Below are 19,408 nucleotides of genomic sequence, written 5' to 3' on the forward strand. Positions count from 1 at the left end.
TCCCTGCTTTCAGGCAGACATAAAGCACATCACACACATTACAACTAAAGCTAAAAAACAAGAAGGGACATTTACAAGTGACCTGAAATTTAGCAAATTCTCATTGTCAACTGTTGGATTCGTATCAGCACAGGGAATGATTTCTGCTGAAAACTGCACATGGAGCACGTGCTTGATTTAAAATCTTTATTCAGGAGAGTTAAAAAATCAGTATCTTGCTTTCTGCATGGATAATTTTTATTTTAAAACAGATTTTATAATATTACCAGGAGAAGCAGACCCCACTGTTCTGCTCTAGCAGCCAACATTCTCCTACCTCACTCTCCAGCTGGGATATGAACTATCACAACACTGGAAAATAGTGATAATATAGCACAAGAAAGGAATATTTACCATTAGCACTGTTGCTTTTTCGTGTCTTTTTACTGATCTGTGATTCTGTTACAGCAGCACGTGGCATGTTGGGCTGTAAATTAAAAAGGGATTCAGGGAGTCAAGCCTTAAATCGTTGTCTGATGATCATTGGGATTATTAAAAGGCTCCTGGCTTCAAATTAATGGGTGTTCTTTCTGTTCTAAAGTGCTTTAAAAATTATAAATGGAAAATTCCACGCTGGGGGAGTCAAATTAGTGATAATGATTTATGGATTATGTCTGCATTGACATCTGATAGCCAGGATGGCAGAACGAGCAAACACTTCAGATTTGCCTGTTCCCAATGAACCTCTCCCCACCCCGGCAAAACCCACCCGCAGGATTGTGACTATCTGACGTTTTTACAAAGCTTGAGGTGCACTCGCACCTGAAACACCCCAAACACACCTGCAGAGAGGCTGGGGAGCCTTTGGCAGGTGTGAAGAGGAGCCCCAAGCGCGTGGAGCGGAGGCGCAAGCCCCGCGTGGAGCGGAGGTGTAAATCCCGCGGCCGCGTCGGTTTCCTCGGCTGATTGCAAAGGCAGATGTTGTCCTTCTTCAGGGGGAGCTGAGATCCACCTCCAGACTCCCAGGTTGTTTGTGCCTTCAGATGGAATTAGAGCTTCCTGCCATTGTGTGTGGCGTATGTCCCCTCGTCCCCGACTGACGCATGTTGGACATTCTGCCCGCGGCGCTGGCGAGATGAGGCCGTTGCTAAAACTGAAAAATGGCCAAAATCCAAAGATTTTTATCATCCCTTCCATGCCTTGCAGTGGTGCACGAGGGAGTTTTCCGTGTCACGGGCACACTTTCCCCAGCCTTTCCTTTGATTTCACACGGGCAGGAGACATCAGTGGCACTTTGTTACGTCTGACGCTGACTTGTGAATTGTCTTTAAAATAATTGTTTTTAAAAGGCATGAAATACGTTTTTGCAAAAGGGGTAAAGTGCATTTTTCAAAATGGGAATCGTGAGTCCCATTGACTATGACATTTTTCTTAATTATTTTAAATGCTTTTAGAGCTGTAAACCTTGAAATTATATGTTACATTCAAAGAAATCCTATGAAAAGATAATTACCCAATGTTTGGGAATTGTGATTCAATGACTGTGACTTTCTTTCAATTATTTTAAATACTTCTAGGGCTGTAAACCTTGAAATTACATGTTAGATTCTGATTTTGGCATTCAAAGAAATCCTGTGAGAAAATAATTACCTAAAGTTTGGGAATTGTGATTCCATGACTATGATTTTTGTTGAATTATTTTAAATACTTTTAGGACTGTAAACCTCGAAATTACATGTTACATTCTGATTTTGGCATTCAGAGAAAACCTATGAAAAAATACTTATCTAAAGTTTAGGATGAAGACAGGAAACATCCTGGCTTTTTACTTAATAAATACATTTTTAATGGAGCATGTGTGTCAATGTTAAGGGGAAATTTCCAGCTAGCTGTGACCTGACCACATCAATTCAACTCCTGCTTTGTCAGAAACAAAATACTTTCCTTTTAAACTAGAATTAATTGTGCCAATTGTCAAGAAACATGGATATTTGTATGCATAGATTTGCCAAGTCAATTCAAATGAGAATGAGGAACCTGGATGTGTATAGAATAACTAAGTTCTAATTGATCATTATTCAGGCATTCTCTCCACCTCAGTAGCAATATCAAAATAAGGATGGAGTCAAAACAATTGAGATCAGCATTTTTATATTGAAGGAAAATAGCTTTTTTATGACCCACAGAATTAATCAGTGGGTTTTATTGCCTCAACTCTCCCTGAACATAGTACATTGATTTTCCTCAAACCTAGATTAAACATTTATTCATGTGTAAAATAATGTTTGCAATTCCATTATGTCTGCAGGATAAAAAATGATCTCAGTTACAACCTTTATGGTTTAGGCCATCAACCAATCACTAATTCAGTAATTCCAGGAGTTATGAGATAGTGAACTTAGTTTGGGGACACATTACTCCATAATTATGGGCAATGCAGTTTCACAGACTTTTCTCTTTGGTGTCACAACGTAGAATTAGGAGCCACACAGCACCATTATAAATGTGTACACCTAGAGGCTTTGTTTTTTTTTCCTTTCTTTTTTTTCACGGACAATGTAGTGTATAGATTGTATGGATATATTACAAGTATTTATTATAGGAACAGCAAATAGCAGATCTTATCTGAGTGCTGGAGTGTGTTGCTCAGGTACTTTGTGGAGTCTGTCTCCTTAGAGAGATTCAGAAACCATCCAGATTTGGACCTGGGAAGTTTGCTTCAGGTACCAGAGGTGAGGTGGACAAAGGGACCTCCAGAGTTCCCTTCCAACCTCACCCATTCTGTGATTCTGTCATGCAAACAGTGCAGCAATTCTAATTTCTGAAATTCTAACTAGTGGTGACAATGACTTCTTTTCTCCTCTGCAGCTGTTTCCTTCAACCTCTACCAAACTTCTCCTTCCCTCAGGTTTAGTTGGGATTTAATTTATTTTTTTTTTTTTGCCATGTAAAAAATCACCTTGAAAGGACTCAGAAAATACAGGGCTACATTTATGGTTGGGAAACAGTTTGATTTTGTTTTTCATTAAGGTTTAGAGATGAAAAGAAGCAAATGTTTTGACATTTGATTGGTTTTAAATTTGTGTTTTCCTCTGCAGGGTGCGCAATGACTTTGACGTGCTCACGAACCGCCTGATTGGCAGCCATGGCTACTGCACCCAGGTGAGCTAAAGGTCCAGTTCTGGGGATGTTCTGTGCCTCTGCTGGGAGCTGACCTCTGGGAAGAGATGGGTTTCTTATTTTTTAGTCATAAAATCATGGAATCACAGAGTGGTTTGGGTTGTAAGGGACTTTAAAGCTCATCTTGTTGCAACCCTTCCGACCCTCCGCTGTCCCAGCTTGCTCCAAGCCCCATCCAGCCTCTTCTTGAACAACTCCAGGGATGGGGATCCACATCCTCTCATGGCAACCTGTGCCAGGGCCTCACCACCCTCACAGTAAAGAATTTCTTCCTAATATCAGCTAAACCTCCACTCCTTCAGCTGGAGGCCATTACCCCTTGTCCCATCACGCCATGCCCTTGGGAAAAGTCTCTCTCCAGCTCTTTTGCAGCCCCTTTAGGTATGGGGAAAAAATTATTTATGAAAATTAATTGGTGGAGATTTATGCTATAAAACCTCCATCCATTTCCTTTTATTTTTTCCCTTATTCCCATATCCGCAAGAACCTTAATCCTTTTTAATTTTTCCTCTTGTTTTGGCGCATTGTTGTCTTTGCTTTCAGAGGCTCTGCTTTGCAGGCTGGTTTTCTGGCCTGCTGTGTGTCCATGTACTCACAGTCCTCTCATCTTCCTCTCTGGGACTCCTTGGTTGATTTCAGTGCTGAAATATTGCTGTGCTCCCTCCCTGCCCTCCAGAAGGGTGCCTGAGGTTCCATGTCTGATCCTGCAGCTCCTCAGTGATTCCAGGATTCCATCCATTGTCCTTGTGGTTGCCAAAGAAAAGCTTCATGCTCCTCTCTGGTTGCTAGAGGATTTCTGTACTGTCACCACACAATGGTTCCTAAAGAAGGTGGTAGAACATCAGTGATGGTGAATAAAAGTGCTAAAAATGTCAGTGAAAGCCAATAAAATCTGGGGAATCCTTCAGGAGAAACACAGAGCTGTAATTGTGTGCAGTATTTTTAAAACCAATCCCAAACTGGCCATGCCAGAGTTATTCATGTCTTTGGGCATGGTAATTTACAGTATTTTTTCTGGAAACTTTCTCTTTGTTATTTCCCCTCCTGGTTTTAGCCATATGTTACTTATTAATAGTGAGCTGGTTCACTGCTGCAGCACAGTCTGCTGTTAGCTCTGCTTTCATGCACCCCAGCTGGCCCTGGTGAGATGTTAGCTGAGAAAAATATCCCATATCTCTGTTCTTGAACTTCAGGCACACTCACATGTGCAAATGCCACCCACCCTCTCACATTTAGCCTCTGACACGTCCCTGCTTCAACTGGAGAGGAAATCATGAGCAGTTATCTCTAGGAAATATCAATATCTTAGTGATCCATATGGGTAAATGTTTTACTGAAGGAGATCTAATTTCATCCAGAAATAACCAGTGAGAAAGAATCATAATGTAACAAATTTTGTCCAACATACAAAATACATCACTAAGCACATACAGAAATGCCATGTAGTACTGGACAGGCTTTGAGTTTATACCATTCATGCTGGACTTTTCATTGTAGAGAAGAGAGGACACCAGAATGTTTCCATTAAAAAAACCCAAAACAACACTTACATGAGATGTTTGATAGCTGGATGTGAGAGTAAATAAATTATCACCAGTGCTCCTCCAGAGGGATGAAAATTGAAAACTCCTCTAATATTTGGACATCAGCAAAGCTTTCAATACTGTCTCTCACAGCATCCTGATGCCTTGTGCAGGCTGCCCTAGAGCAGAGACTGGACAGAGCTAAAGAATAAAGCAGGGATTTATCCAGAGGATCTCCTCCATGGATGCACCTTGGGCAGCACCAGAGCCCAGCCAGGGCTGCACCCAAGATGAACCAAAATGGCCCCAAAATGCCCGGCCGGGCACGGGGTCTCTCCCTGGGATCAGCTCTGCTCCATTTGCACCTTGCAGTTCATTGTCCCATCCCAGCTTTAGCCCCTGCAGTCCCACCCTGCTTGTTTTTCTCTCTCCAGCCCACGGGGTTTGTGCTCCTGGCCTGAGATTTGGCTCATTTGTCCTTGGTGCCCAGCTGGAGCAGGAATTGTTTTGTCTCCCTGCTCTGTGCACAGAGCTCACCATGCTCTGATGTGAGCTCAGACCCACACACTAAAGCAGCACAGAATGTGAAAATAGAAACCTGAGGCATCAATCCTTTTGGACAAGAAGTCCAACCCACAGCTGGAAAAGGCTTTTTCCCCCAGGGAATGGTCCCAGCCCCAAGGCTGCCAGAGCTCCAGGAGGATTTAGACAAAGCTCTCAGGAACAGGGTGGGATTGTTGGGGTGTCTGTGCAGGGCCAGGAGCTGGACTGGATGGTCCTTGTAGGTCCCTTCCAACACAGTGATTTTATAATTTCCTCATTTTACTATGGGAGACTTTGACTAAAATATCTGGAATCTTTTTATAATTCTAACCATAAACCTAAAGCCACTCCATAAATTGGGGTCATGTACATGTGTAACTTCACATCAACCCTGAATCAGTCTTCTGCTGATCAACTATTTTTTGGTTTTTGTTTTCTTCTTTTTTTTTTTAATTTCAAACATGTCCAAAACAGGAATTGGTGAACTTGCTTTTGACTGGCAAAGCTGTGTCCAATGTTTTCAACAATGTGATTGAGCTGGACTCTGGGAATGGCAATATCACCATTTTGAAAGGCATCACGAGTCGCAGTGATATTGGTTTGCTGTCCCTGTTTGAGCACTATGATGTCTGTCAGGTATGCTACCCATTAAAAATTTAATTAAAAAGAAAACAATTTCTTTTAAAATCAGCTTGGAGTAGGTAAAGTAGCAAAGAAATTACTGGCTTGGTTCAGTTTGTCTTTTCTGTGCTGTAGTGGTGGTTCTGTTACCAGTAAAAAAAAAATTAAAGACAATTAAAATAGCTGTTAATTCAATGGGATTGTTCTCTTTAATTGCTTTTAATAGTCATATTTTAATTGTAGTCATTATGAAAATTAAAAGATAGATTGAAACTTTCAAAGGAATGGCAGGTATTAACTTACCTCAGGAAAAACCTGTGAATGGAGTTCACTAGTTCTCCATCAGCAGGAGATGGAGAATGGTAGGATGGACATCTTTCCTAAAGACAAGTTCTGTCCTAAACAGCCAATCTTGTGTTTGATCCAGGATTATTATTTTAAATTCTCTTGCTTTTATTAGATACTTGTAGCAGTCCCACCTGCGTTTGCAGCAGCAGCACCTCTATAAAAGTTTGAAAGTGATTACCAAAGGATGTGTTTTTACTGATCTGATATAAATGTGTAACAAAACAAAGCTTGATTTTAACTCCTTCCCATGAGGCTGAAGTCAGCTACATCCTCCTGCTACTGGCAAACTACACATTTTGTTATTTTTAATTAGCACAATCATTTACATTATTCACAGGATTATAAAAGGCTTGAATTCAGTCAAGGCATCTTATCAGTGTACCCAAATCAGATTAATTCAGAACAGGGTGGACTAAAAATAAATAAGCTTCTGTGTCTAGTTCACACTTCTTTTTCTTTTCTATAAACAATGTGACATTTAAACCCTCAAAAAATGGTTATGCACCACTCCAGCATTTTTTCCATTCTCCAGAGAGGAAAATGACTCGGGAGTAGCAAAATGGTAAATGAGGTCAGGGCAGGTAAGAGCTATTTCTTACCCACCTGCCCTCTAAAAATAAAATAAGTTACCCAGAGATTCCAACACCATTTTCCACTTATTCTGCAAATTATATGGTAGAGGGGATCTCTTTCCACTGCTGGGCTCTTACATGGCAGCTGGACTCATGAGCAGGGATCTGTTTTTCCAAGTCAGTGACTTAATCAGTTACAGAAACTCCAGTAGACATAGTTTCCTTTTTTCATTTTTAAGAGTCTACACTAGCTGGGCATCTGCTGCAAATTGTCCTGGTTTTTATTAAGAACATCTGGGTGTTCTCTGCATTTCAGTTCAGAGGCAATGTCTGCTTAGGACTGGGACAAAAGTCAGATTCTGGTGGATTTTGGCCCAAAACTGGGGAGTCTCCCCTGTGACTTCTGCATGAGGGGCCAGATTTTGCTTCCTGTTATAAATTTCAGAGCAGTTCAGGAAAAAGAAATGTCAGTGGCAGTTTGCAGAGGTGGAACTGAGAATAGAATTTGTCTTTCTAAGTGACTCTTTTATTCCTCTCAGCATCCAATTACAGCATGGTTCTGAGGCTGGTAACTGAAGCCAGCCATGGAAAAGGACTGTCATTTTTGGTTGGGTTTATTATTTGTTTCCAGGAGTAAGAAAATCCTGAGCGTGCTATATGGTGAATCATGGACACTGGAGTCAGAAAACTCCCTTTAGGTCACATCCAGCTAAACTCTCAGGGGATAACTCAGGATATTTTTGTGTCCTGTTATATAGCAGGGTTTCTTTTAAAAATCTTCATCCATGAAGTTCCTGCCTTTTTGTTCAGATGGCCATTTTTTCATTGATTTTAGTGCACATATCTGTGATCTTACAGTTTTTGTCATCCATCTCTACTCTAAAACATGAATAAATGCAAATAAAGATTCACAAGTCCTTGTGAATTTGGAAATTTTCAGTGTTTGGAGTGTTTGGAAATACTATTAATAAATCAGACTCTTCATTTACTTGGTTTCCTCTAATTATAATTTCACTCATAATCCAGCCTGCCCCCTGAACAATTGATCCCCATCCGCTGGGCATTTGCAGCTGATGTAAGAGTGCCTCCCTTTTTTATCAGCACATCCTGTCCAAAGCTTGTTTTTATTCCCCTGCTCTAGGCTTGTTCCAACACATTGAGGATGGGATATTTAAGATTCCAGGCTAGATGCAGTGAATCCACACGGAAGAAGACTTCTCTACCATTTTATCTCGTTTTTCTAACATGTGGAATCCACGGTTCCCTTGGCGTGGTTTCTGACTTGCAGATATTGTGAGGGCACTTGAATTAATCCTCAAATTCCAGCAGTGGCAAATCCAAAGAAAATGATCCATCCCTTTTTTTTCCATTCTGGAGAATCCCTGTGTTCCCCATCCATTCATCTCCTCCAGTGGATCCTGTGTTATCTTTGCTGATGAGAAAAACGTGTGCCCCGAGTCATTTGTCTGGAATTGTTCATGTTCAGTCATCACTCTCAGTCCTGCCGTATCACCAAGCTCTGTGGAGTTTTTGCAGTGTAATTACTTGCTGCAAATTGTTTCACAATGGCAGATGGATCCATTCCATCTGTTTCATGTGCAAATGTTTAGTTTCACAGTGAGATTCTGGATTTTAATGGGGGGGAAAAAAAGCTAAAAGTCCAATTCTGCTACTTTTCAGTAGGCAAGTTACAAATCTTGGTGTTCCTTTTCTCTTTGTGCTAAGCAATATCAATTCCATGTGATTTTACACATTTAACTTAGAAGCCCAAGTTGAGATTTAAGTTGCCTGGGATTTATTTAGAGCATGTCCAGCAGTAGGAACATTTCCACATGGAATTGCTGGGGGTTTGCTCTGTCTGCTGAGCTGCAGCATGCAGCACTTCAGTCTCAGGGAAGCTGAGTGGTTTCTCAGCAGGGACAAGACCTTGGAGAAGGGGATGAGGCACAGGACCAATTTTAGCACTCCTGGGTGAGAAAATCCCTGTGTTTGAGTCAGAGCCTTTGGCCTAAATGCCACATTAAAATTGCAGGTGAAAAGACTTAGATTGATGAAATTCTTTCTTTCAAAATGTTTTGAGATGTTAAAAGTAGGAAGAGATGGAAGAAGAGGCTCCTCATGTTGATGCCAGATCGTTAAATAACAGTGAAAAAGGGAAAAACAATCTGCATTCTCAGGTAATAAATTTAACAGATTATTATCATTATTATCATTCGTGACTTGCTAATCCTTTAATAATATTAACAACCAATTAACAAACGCCACAGTGCTAATTAACATGAATAATGATAATAATAAATGGCATTTACATGCAATTTCCTATTAGCAGATCTGTGCTTTGCAAGAGTGGCAAGTGTCATTTCCACTTTACACAGAGGTTTAATAGGTGAATAAAAGTCAAAGTGGCTGAACTGGGATGAGTACAGGTCTGAATCTATCATTTTAAAGGCAGTATGGTGCTGGCTGATGAATTTCACCATCCTTCTGAAATGTTTTTGGAAACTGCTTTAGGTATGTGCTGTTGTATGTGAAGAAATGGAAATATTCAAATTTATTTGTCCCTTTTGAGGCTTCTCTCTGATTTGTCTTTGTTTTCAACAGTTGTCTCCTGCTTTAAGGTGTTTTCTCAGTTAAATCTCCTGCTGTCTGACCTCCCAAATTCCCCCTACTCTGATTCCTGACTACCCCAGCACTTCAAGGGACCTGGTGCTTTTTAGTTTTTGCTTCTCTGAAAATGGGGATGGCATCGACAAAGAAGCTGCACACGTTTTCCCTATTTCTTTTCAAAAAGACAGAGCAAAGCAACAGAAACAAACAGAATTTATTCATTTAAATTCCACAGATGGGAAATATTATCTTTGGTCCTTTTGAAGAAACCACTCTCTGCTATGGCAGGGCCTGAATGATGAAATTCAGCACACATGCTCTGTCTCCTGGCACCTCACCTGTGTTTTTGCCCTCCTGTAACCTCCTTCCCAGGGAAATGTGTCCCCTAAACAATCCCTTTTCCCCATCAGAGGGGCTGGATTCGAGCCAGGACATTGGTGGGGTTGTGGAGGGGAAAGTTTGGAAAGAGGGTTTTAACCACCTCCTCTGAGAAACCAACCACAAAAACACACAAGTGCAAAATGGAAACTGATGGTTGCCTCCAATTTTCCATTTATTTTTCAGGAATAGGGGTAAATGTTGTGCCCTGTAGGTGCAGCAAAGGAAGCTGCTATTTCTGTAAGACTTCAGTGAGCGTCACTGTGGGCAAAAACATGGGGTACGTTCAAATTTGACTGGAACAAGGCTGACAAAGCATTGGTCTCTGAGAAAATCTGTTCTTCATTCCTTGTTTTTCCATCTCCCTTTCTAGCCTGGAACTCAAATTTTCTTTAATGAAGCCCTATTGTCCTCTGAGCTGTGGCCAGTTATTTTCCCACTGTTGCTGGGGTATTGGCATTGCTTCCCTCTTGCAAATGAAATAGAATCACAGGGTTTTTATTTAAGACAATGAGGATAGCAAAGCCACATGTTTAGTAGAGCTGTGCATGCTTTGCAGATGGGTAAAGCAGAAAATGATAAGTCAGATATTTCTCACAGCTCTCTCTAGATTATAAGCACCTGCATGTGGATCTGTATTTATCCCATCATATTTTAAGTGCTTTTAAGGATAAAAATGCTTCAGGTAGGAGTTCATCCAGCTCCCTGCATCACTGGTGAAAGGGAGGGTCTAAATTTCTTACAATACCCATCTCTTGCTTATTTGATTTTACAGCCAAAGCCCAAGGGCTGACTTGCATGAGAGGGCCTAGAAATCAATGCAGAAGAGTTCTGTGGGCTGAATCCTGCCCTGTCTGTGTCACTGCAGTGATGTAACTCCCTGAAGTGGGCTATAAACCATGTGTGCAGTGAGGAAATGGCAAAATGCTGAAATCTGAGGGAAGGTCTGAATCTCCCTCCAAATTTCTCCCTCCAAATTTCTTCATTTTTTGGGACATTCCAGAAGAGCAGCTGAGTGGGACAGGGATAAAGAAAAGATCTTGAGGCTGCCTGGCACCCTGAGGTCTCTTTTCCTTTTTACATCTGCTGCTTTTTACACCATGGCAGTACAAGGGAACTTTATTTAAAAGCCAGTTCTTTGCGGGAGTCTCTTCTTTGCTTTGGGAGTCCTAAGATTTAACACACATCCCTTTCTTTTCTTCTTCAGTCATGTCCTTTCCAAGTTCATTATCAGAAAGATTTCCTTTTCTACAAAAAAAAAAAAAAGAAAAAGGATCCAAAGCTTCCAGAGAAAATGATCCAATTTCCAGAGAAATTACCTAAGGCTCCAGTGTAGCAGTAGTGTTTGCTATTTTATTTTATGAGACTAAAATTATTTTTATGGATATTATTATTTTATATGGCTAAAAGCTCTTCAATTTCTGTCTCACCTGGCATGCTGCATACTCTGAATATCAGATCTCATAAGCATGAATTTTATTTTTCTCAATCTGATTGAAATCAAGTATTTGGCAATGGCAATAACTTCACCCTGACAGTGCCCCTGAATTACCTGCAGACACAGCAGTGGTGTGGCTGAGCTGGTGTTTCAGGGGTGCCCTGGCTCAGTGGGGTCCCTGCTCCCCCAAGGGCTGCTGAAAAGGTGTTTGATTTTACAGCACTGACACTTCACTCTGAGCACCCCTGGAGCATTGTTCAGTATTCATTCAGGAAAGGTCACTGCAGCTGTGGGGAATAAAACCCTGACAGGACAAACAATGGGCTGTTGCCTGTAACTCTGAAAGCTTGGTGTAATTATCTTTTTGCCTGTCAATCCTGCCAGAAATTCCTCAGTTTGGCAGAACCCAGCCCTCTGTGGAACCATGACACGCTGTGATTTCTTCTCAAATAAACATCTCTAGCAGCTGTATTCAGGGAAAGAAACATAAAGCAAGGAATGATTGATTATAACTGGAAAAAGAATAGTTAAGTCCTAAAAGCAAGGGGCTGAAATTATGCTAAGTGATAAAACTCCTGGGGAAAAATGCCATCAGATCATATCCAGTTATCCTGGTTGGTTTTGCTATCACATTCTCTTGTTTGGTTGGTTTTGGGTTTTTTGGGGTTTTTTTTGGAATATCCATGGAAAAGTTGGCCTTGTTCAAGGAACAGATAAGGGCAGAATGGTGAGGCACCATCCACTCACTCTGGCAGGTCTGTTGGGATAATTCCCCAGCAATAAATACTTGTCTGTAGGCTGAATTTCACCATGGTGTGAACACACAGAGATATCAGATGGAGAATGAGCCCTTTGAAGGTGCTTGCTTTTGAAAAGTTGATGTTTCCCAAAGATCAGAAGGGTCTTCCTGAAATTTATCAGCATTCTTGAGGGCTTTGTAAGGGAGAGGATCAGGGTCAGGGAAGTCTCCTTAGGAATTGAAGAAATGCAGCACAAAAGGACACCTCATTCATTCCCCCCTTCTTTTCTTTTTGCCTGAAAATGAGTAGTGAGCCTGCTGGAAAACCAACCCTGGAATAGAGATAAAAACACAGCCATTGAGCTCTTATTTAATAAAAAAATATCATAAAAAGGATGCAAGTCACATATCCCTGATTTGCCTTTGGAATTCAGCCCTACAGATGTCGGGAAGATGCTGGAAATAAGGGGGCTCAGTCAGCCCTGTCCTCTGCCAGGCTCTTGCTGGGTGACACAGACACTGCTGAGTTTGAGGGGCTTCCTGAGGAGTCACAACACTGGCTGTTCCTCCCTGTCCCATCTCCAGCTTTTATTCCAGGTTTTATCCAGTATCACTGCCACCAAGCAGGCTGGCCATGCTGCTGAGGAAGCACTCAGGAAGCACCAGCTGGAGCAGAGAAATGAGGCCATAATTCTGTGTATGGGCAGGGTCTGGAGGGTCAGTCCTGTGAGGAGCTGCTGAGGGAGCTGGGAGTGTTGAACTTGGAGAAAAGGAGGCTCAGGGATGACCTTTTTTCTCTCCAAACAGGAGGTGTGGGGAGGTGAGGGTCAGCCTCTTCCCCCAGGCAACAAGTGACAGGACAAGAGGAAACGGCCTCAGCCTCACCTGGGGAGGGTCAGGCAGGACAGCAGGAGGAATTCCTTCACTGGAAGTGTGGTCAGATGTTGGAATGACCTGCCCAGGGAGGTGGTGGAGCCCTCCCTCCTGGGAGTGTTGAGCAAACCGCTGGATGTGGCGCTCAGCGCTCTGCTCGGGCTGTCGAGGTGATGTTCACCCAGAGGCTGGGCTCGATGCTCCTGGAGGTCTTTTCCAACCCAAATGACTCAGTGATCCTGCTCCACACATGGCAGCTGCTGCTTGAGGAGGCAGCCAGAGGAGTCCTCCCAGTGAGGATTGTCCTGGCCGTGCCAGCAGCATAGATCCACTTTATATTTTGTACAAAATATGTTCTGCATCTTGGTTCCAAAGGCAGCAGCAAACCCTCAGCTGGTTAAATTGACCAAAACAAAGACTTCTCCCTTCTTCTGGGAGAGCAGGATTTGAGCTACAATATTTTTAGACTCTCTTGAGTTGTCTCAAAGTTCATGCCCTCGCCGCTTTCTGCAAAGATTGTAATTGAAAAGTGCACATTTTTGGAGAATGTTCCTGCAGCCCTCAATCATCTGAACAGTTTGTCCTGGCTTCGAGGGGATGGCTCATGTGAGTGAGAGCTGGAGTGGACGTGGCTTTGAAAGTTCTGCATCTCTCTAATCTTTGTCAAATGTTGTTTGATGAAGCTGGGAAGTTGCTATTGCAGACAAACGTAGGAAGAACACATTTTTAGGAGGAGACTGGCTGTTCTTTTTGGCTTTGACTTATCTGCATATTAAAATATGCATGTTTGTGAGACTGAATCTTTTCATCTGTGTCCCTCTAATTTGCCATCTTTTGTTGAAACTGTGTATTTTCTTTTTTGATAACTCCTGTTATGAGTGTTATTGGAAGCGTGTAAAAAATTCTTTGCTTCTAAGCCAAGAATTTACATAAAAAGCAAAACTGTTGTATAAAAGGCTGTTTTAAATAGATATTAGCAAAGTAATGAGTCAGGGAACAGTTACTTAATTAGCTGGAGATTTGTTATCTAACATATCAGAAGAAATTCTCATTGTGGAAGGCAGCTGAATTGGCACTTGTAACACTTCAGATATAAATTCTAAATGTCCATCAAACTGCTTGTCACTTGGGGTGCAGGTTATAGTTTTGATTACAACAGAATTAATGTTGGCTTCTGCCTTTTGACTTTTGCCATTTGCCCCTGTGCCCAGGGTGAAGATCTGAGGGCTGCACTGTAGGAGCTGCATCCACAAATCTATATCTAGAAATCATGTATGAGAATTTTTCTGTTAAACTTCCTCAGTTTCCTCTAGGGCTTTTTCAGTGAAAAGCAAAATGGCTGAAAGCAAAACGATTTCACTGAAAGCAAAATGTTTAATTTCAGATTTCAGTTTCCCTAAGCAATTTCTCAAAGGTAGAAAACCCAGCTGCAGTGCTGCTGATATCCCCTTCCTCCATTCCTTACAGAATAAATCTCTTGAGTATTCTAGTTTAAAACACCTATGAATGAATATGAAAGTTTTTATAAATTTTCCTAGAGAATATTCACATTATTTATAAATACACTTTCAAAAGAAGGACAAAGGCTTAGAAAAGGCTTTGGTTCAAGTTTTACTTTCCCATGAGCATATTTCATTTTCAAGAATAACGATTCAAAACAAATGCTTCTGTTCTTGCTTTCTTCTATAGCTGAAAATACATGTTTGGACTGTGAACTAGGAGGTGGTAAAGTGAAGGGAATACATTGCTTTCTTTACTCAACACAAGATTTTGGGCTCAGTTGAGTTGCCCAGGCAGGGATGTCTCAGGGCACTTGAGATCCTGTGGTTGTCTTACCTGGTTGCCAGTCACTGTTGGGTGACAGCACAGCCTCCCATTGATCCCATGTTGTATTCCTTTGGTTTTGCAGCTGTTGCAGGGGACATATTTCCTGCCTGTTCAGCTCTTCTGGGATCTGATCTTGGAGCTGTAAGAGCACTACAACTGCATTTCATTACCTGCCACAACTCAAGGCCTAATATTTTCTTTACATGCTCCATGATTTACCAGAGCTGTACTGGTCTGCTTCATCACCAGTCTCTAATGAGCCTTCATTAGTGTCTGTAGCCTAGAATAAATAAATGATCTTCCAAATTTTATGTTTTCCACATTGAATTGTTTCTTCCCTCAACCCCAGTGACGTTCTGCTATTCTGTATTTTTCTTCTAGGTTGGTTGTTACTTGAAGACCCCCAAGTTCCCAATTTGGCTGGTCTGCAGTGAAAGCCACTTCAGTGTGCTTTTCTGTTTGGAGAAGGATTTGCTCAGTGACTGGAAAACAGGGCGGAGGTTTGACCTCTATTACTACGATGGCTTGGCCAACCAGGATGGAGAGATTCGCTTGACAGTGGGTATGAGCAGCTCCCTGCCTCTGCATTTCACCTCTGGGGGGGCAGAAAGGAGGATCAATAATAAAAACAGCGATGGTTGCAGGCAGTGAACGTTAATTTGCGTGCTGCTGCCTAATTTCCATCATTGGTTTTGGTGATTAATTGCACTTTGCAAGGAAGTTTTGAGGATCAGCTCTTGGAAGGGTTAAGAGTGAGCATGGGTCCCTTTATGCATACTGGCAAAAAATTCCAGTGGCACTGATTCCCAAGGAACTGCTTGTGATCTCTGGCTTATTCATACTCCCAGGACTGCAAAATATATTCCTCTACTCCCATTCACATCATCTCAAAGCAGCAGAAAGTGCAAGTCTCCAGTTCCTCACCCTAAATGCCTGTAGGAAAATGAGCAGAGAGGGTGAGGAAACATGAAATCCTTGCCTCCAAGGCAAGAAGATGGCAGTAATCTGCTAAAAAAGTTTAGTCTCTTACCTGCCTGGAAGCACAAGCCTTCAAAAGATCTTCCAACTTGTCACACTCCTTCTTTCAGGAAGCCATGCCAAATTACACAGCTGCTTTTACAGTAAATACTTCTTCAACTGGAAAGCATTTGGATGAGTATTCTGATCCTTAGAAAGCACCTACTTCAATACATTCCCCACCACTAAATCCCTGTTTGCTAATAATATCCTACTCCCATTTGTTTTCTTTCCTTTGGTACATTTATACTATCTTGCCTGTGATTCTTTGATAACCAAATTCCTTCTCAATCTTAAGGAGCCACTCTACTGCAGTCTGCTCTTTAGAAATAAGTTGTCTCTGTTCCTTATTTGCACCAACATTCAGGTTTCTGTTCCTTATTTGCACCAACATCCAGGTTTTTGCACAGGCTGGGTGTGGTATGTTCTGCTTGAGTCCATGTGGCAAAGTTGTTTCTGTGCTGGGAGTGCTGGGGGTTTGAGCCCCTCACAAGATTTGGTAGTGAGTTCAATCATCTTTCTGCCTGTTATTTATCCTCTTACTTTAAAGAAAATCCCTGTCATTCTGCTGCAGGGGTCTCATGATGTATTAGCTCCAAAAATGATCAATTTTCACAGGACTGTGGTTTCCAGCTGGTTCCCACATCCCAGACAAAAGTGACATGGATGATACAGCTCAGCACAGGACTAGAGACACATTTTTTCTATTGTGTTGTACCACATAACGTCTGGTCCAAAACAGGTATCCTGATGTGTCTTTCCATCACCAGGAATGTTTCCAAAATCATGAGCTGCCAAGCCCTCTGAGACCCCTGGATGATAAATTCCCCAGAGCACATATAAATTTTTCCCTTTGCTGTCCAACCTGTCATGGCATTCCTTTGTGTTTCTCCTCAAAACAAAAATGTGCACAGAGTTGTAGATATCTCTTTGTTGTGGCCATAGCCCCTTCCAGGGCTGTGTCCCAGTAAATCCTTTGTTATCTGTGAAATTCTGCAAAAGGCAGTAAAAATGCAAATACTTCCATCATTCCACAAAAATGCTGCCCTGGTTCTGGCTGTGCAGTAATCCCTTGCTAGGTCTGGAGAAAACTGTAATTACTTTACATCCAAAAAGGTAACACTGGCCAAACATCTAAACCCAGCACACAGGGGCAGATGGAAATACCAGAATGCTAAATATTGCTGGTATTTCCCTTGTGGAAATCCCAGCAAGAGGTGATGTTTAGGCAGCATCACCTGGAGATGCAGCATGAGGAGCTGGGTGCTGCCCCAGGGACACCTCCCTGCTGCTGGCTAGCAAAGTTGTTTGCTTTACTTGAGCAAAAAGTTGAATTCCTTAAAATGGGAATCTTGATTATAATTAGGTAGAATTACTATCAAGGTCACATTTCAGGAAATATCAAAGAAATTGCACTGGGCAAGAAAGGCAAAAAAGATGGAAGAGTAGAATTCTATTTTGGGAGTAGCAGCAATTGCTACTTTATATTGAGAATTTACTCTGCTTCTCATATTTAACCATTTGCCAAAATGTAGACAAAAAACATAAAATTCCTTCATAAAAGCAGGTTAATGACATCAATATACCATCATAAAAAGAGGAAAATAATTATAACAAATCTTTGGGGTAGAAATTTTGGGTATGCAAATAAGAGCTTTAACAGTGCAGGCACTCAGTTTCTCACTAATTAAAGGTAGAATATACATATTTTTTTTCTTTTACTCTTAGATACATCTTTATACTTTTTTTCCTGTTTCTTTGAATGGAAACACTCCATTCAAACCTTTTGATTGGAAGAATTCAAGTCTAAAACTGACAAAATTCATCAAAGTTGGCCATGAGTGGGAAAGGCAGCCACACCATGTGCCTGTCCTCCTACCAGGGCTGTGATCAGGACAGTGGCTTAGGTTGCACCTGGAGAGGTTTAGAGAAAAATCTCTTCACAGAAGGGGTTGTCAAGCCCTGGAACAGATTGCCCAAGGAAGTGGTGGAGTCACCATTCCTGGAAGTGTTCACAAACCTGTGGTTGTGTCACTTGGGGACATGGTTTAATAGTGAACTTGGTGGTGCTGCTGGATTTATGGTTAGACTTGATGACTTTAGGGGTTTCAACTTTTATTATTCTAAAATTATGTGTGACAAACTCTTCAAAATTATGGCTTAAAAAGGCTCTTTTCAACTTAAAAGATTCCTGTGTGCCTCTAAGTTCCTGAGGATCTAGAGGAAAACCACCAGTACTTTATGTGCTTTTAAATGCTGTCTATTTCCCTCCGCTCCAACCCTTGCAGTCATCACGAGTTTTCTGCATGTGTTTGTACCCATCAGATCAACACACAGGGGAGAGCCAGGTCCTCTCTGTGACTCGAGAGAGCCAGCTAGATCTGAGACTGGCAGCTGTGAATGGTCAGGACAATCCCCTCCCATCCTGTCTCCATCAGTCTCACTGAAGCAGACCCAAATCCTGCACCCTGCCTTGGCATCGTGCTCCATTGGCTGGGCGACAGACAGAAAAGGAGAAAGAAAAAAAAACCCTCTTGGTCTGCTGCAGTTTAAATGTCTGACTCCAAAACAGGAAACAGCTGAGCAGACTGACATCCAAGCTGGTGGCAGGATGTTTTGTCCCTGGGAAGTTCAGCTCTACTTTCACTGTTGACAGATGCCGTGGCTCAGACAGTGACCTCTCTGTTTCCCCGGAGCACTGCAATGGCCTCTCCATCCCAAGGAATGCTCCCAGCCTGGGGAGGTGTTGGGAAGGATGAAAGTCTGACAAGAAATGTCTGCTTAGCAGAAAGATTTTTGAATGTGGAGTCTGATGAAGGAATAGAGTTGGAAGCAAGTTTTGATATAGAAGAAAAGAATTGCTGAGCCAGTCTTACTGAATAACCAAGGAGGCAAAAGGGTGTGTGAGTTAGAAGGGGGTTTTATGACTTAGACCCCAAACAAGAAGATGTTTTTACCAAGCAAGAAGATAGCACAGGCAAACAAGCCTGCCAATGTGGCAAGTAGGAAAATGTCTCAGAATTTTCCACTGCAAGAAAACTGAATAACAGCTTCTAGCTTAAACTGTAATGTACTGACTTTCAGTGATTGGAGAATGGTAACATGAATGGTAATGATAGCAGTTATGACAGGCTATAGGTAAAAGTTAAGGTATAGATTGGTTCTTCTGTATGAAGATGCTCAGCAAAGAAAAGTCTACAATGCATTGTAACCAAACCAAAGGGTCTCCAGGCCTGCCTGCAGCTGGAGCTGACAGCTGTAGGCACAGCTCTGTCACCCACAACCCTGCACTGCTGGGACATCTGGGATGGAATAAACTGCATTTGGAAGAGCTGCCTGGAGCCCTGCATCCCTCATTGTGGCTCTTACAGGGAGGCTCCCTGGTGTTCTGTATGAGCAATGGGGGTAGGACAGTCGGGATGGATGGAGAGCAGAGATCCCTGAAGCCAGGTGGTGGAACTTGGGGTTTATTGCAAAGGGCCTGGGTGCAGGGCTCTTCTGGGAGCTGCCCAAGAGAAGTAAAGAGAGGGGGAAAGAGAGAGAAGGCAAGAGTGTGGTAAAGAGGATGAGAGAGTAAAAGAGGATAAGAGGATAAGACAGCGAGGTTCCCATTGCAATACCATAAATCTTCTTCTGTGCTGAACATTCTAATTCTCACTAACCAATCTAGTACAGGATACAAATCCTTCAGCATTTACATACAGCCCATAAGAATCATTACATTGCCACACTGTGCTACATTTTAAACCCTGAAAACTCCTCT

The 19,408-nt window shown here is 42.0% G+C and overlaps 1 protein-coding gene across 1 annotated transcript in view; it reads left to right on the plus strand.

Moving 5' to 3' along the window:
- The window catches only part of MINDY4 (MINDY lysine 48 deubiquitinase 4), a 77,883-nt gene that overhangs the window by 51,550 nt on the left and 6,925 nt on the right, over positions 1-19,408 (plus strand). Inside the window, exons 14-16 of the mRNA XM_084206681.1 lie at positions 3,078-3,141; positions 5,700-5,861; positions 15,010-15,190. Coding sequence (XP_084062807.1) covers positions 3,078-3,141; positions 5,700-5,861; positions 15,010-15,190 — 407 coding nt within the window. The remainder of the gene's footprint in view (positions 1-3,077; positions 3,142-5,699; positions 5,862-15,009; positions 15,191-19,408) is intronic.

This window comes from Fringilla coelebs (assembly GCF_963513975.1).
Source record: "Fringilla coelebs genome assembly, chromosome: 1".
NCBI classification, from domain to species: domain Eukaryota; kingdom Metazoa; phylum Chordata; class Aves; order Passeriformes; family Fringillidae; genus Fringilla; species Fringilla coelebs.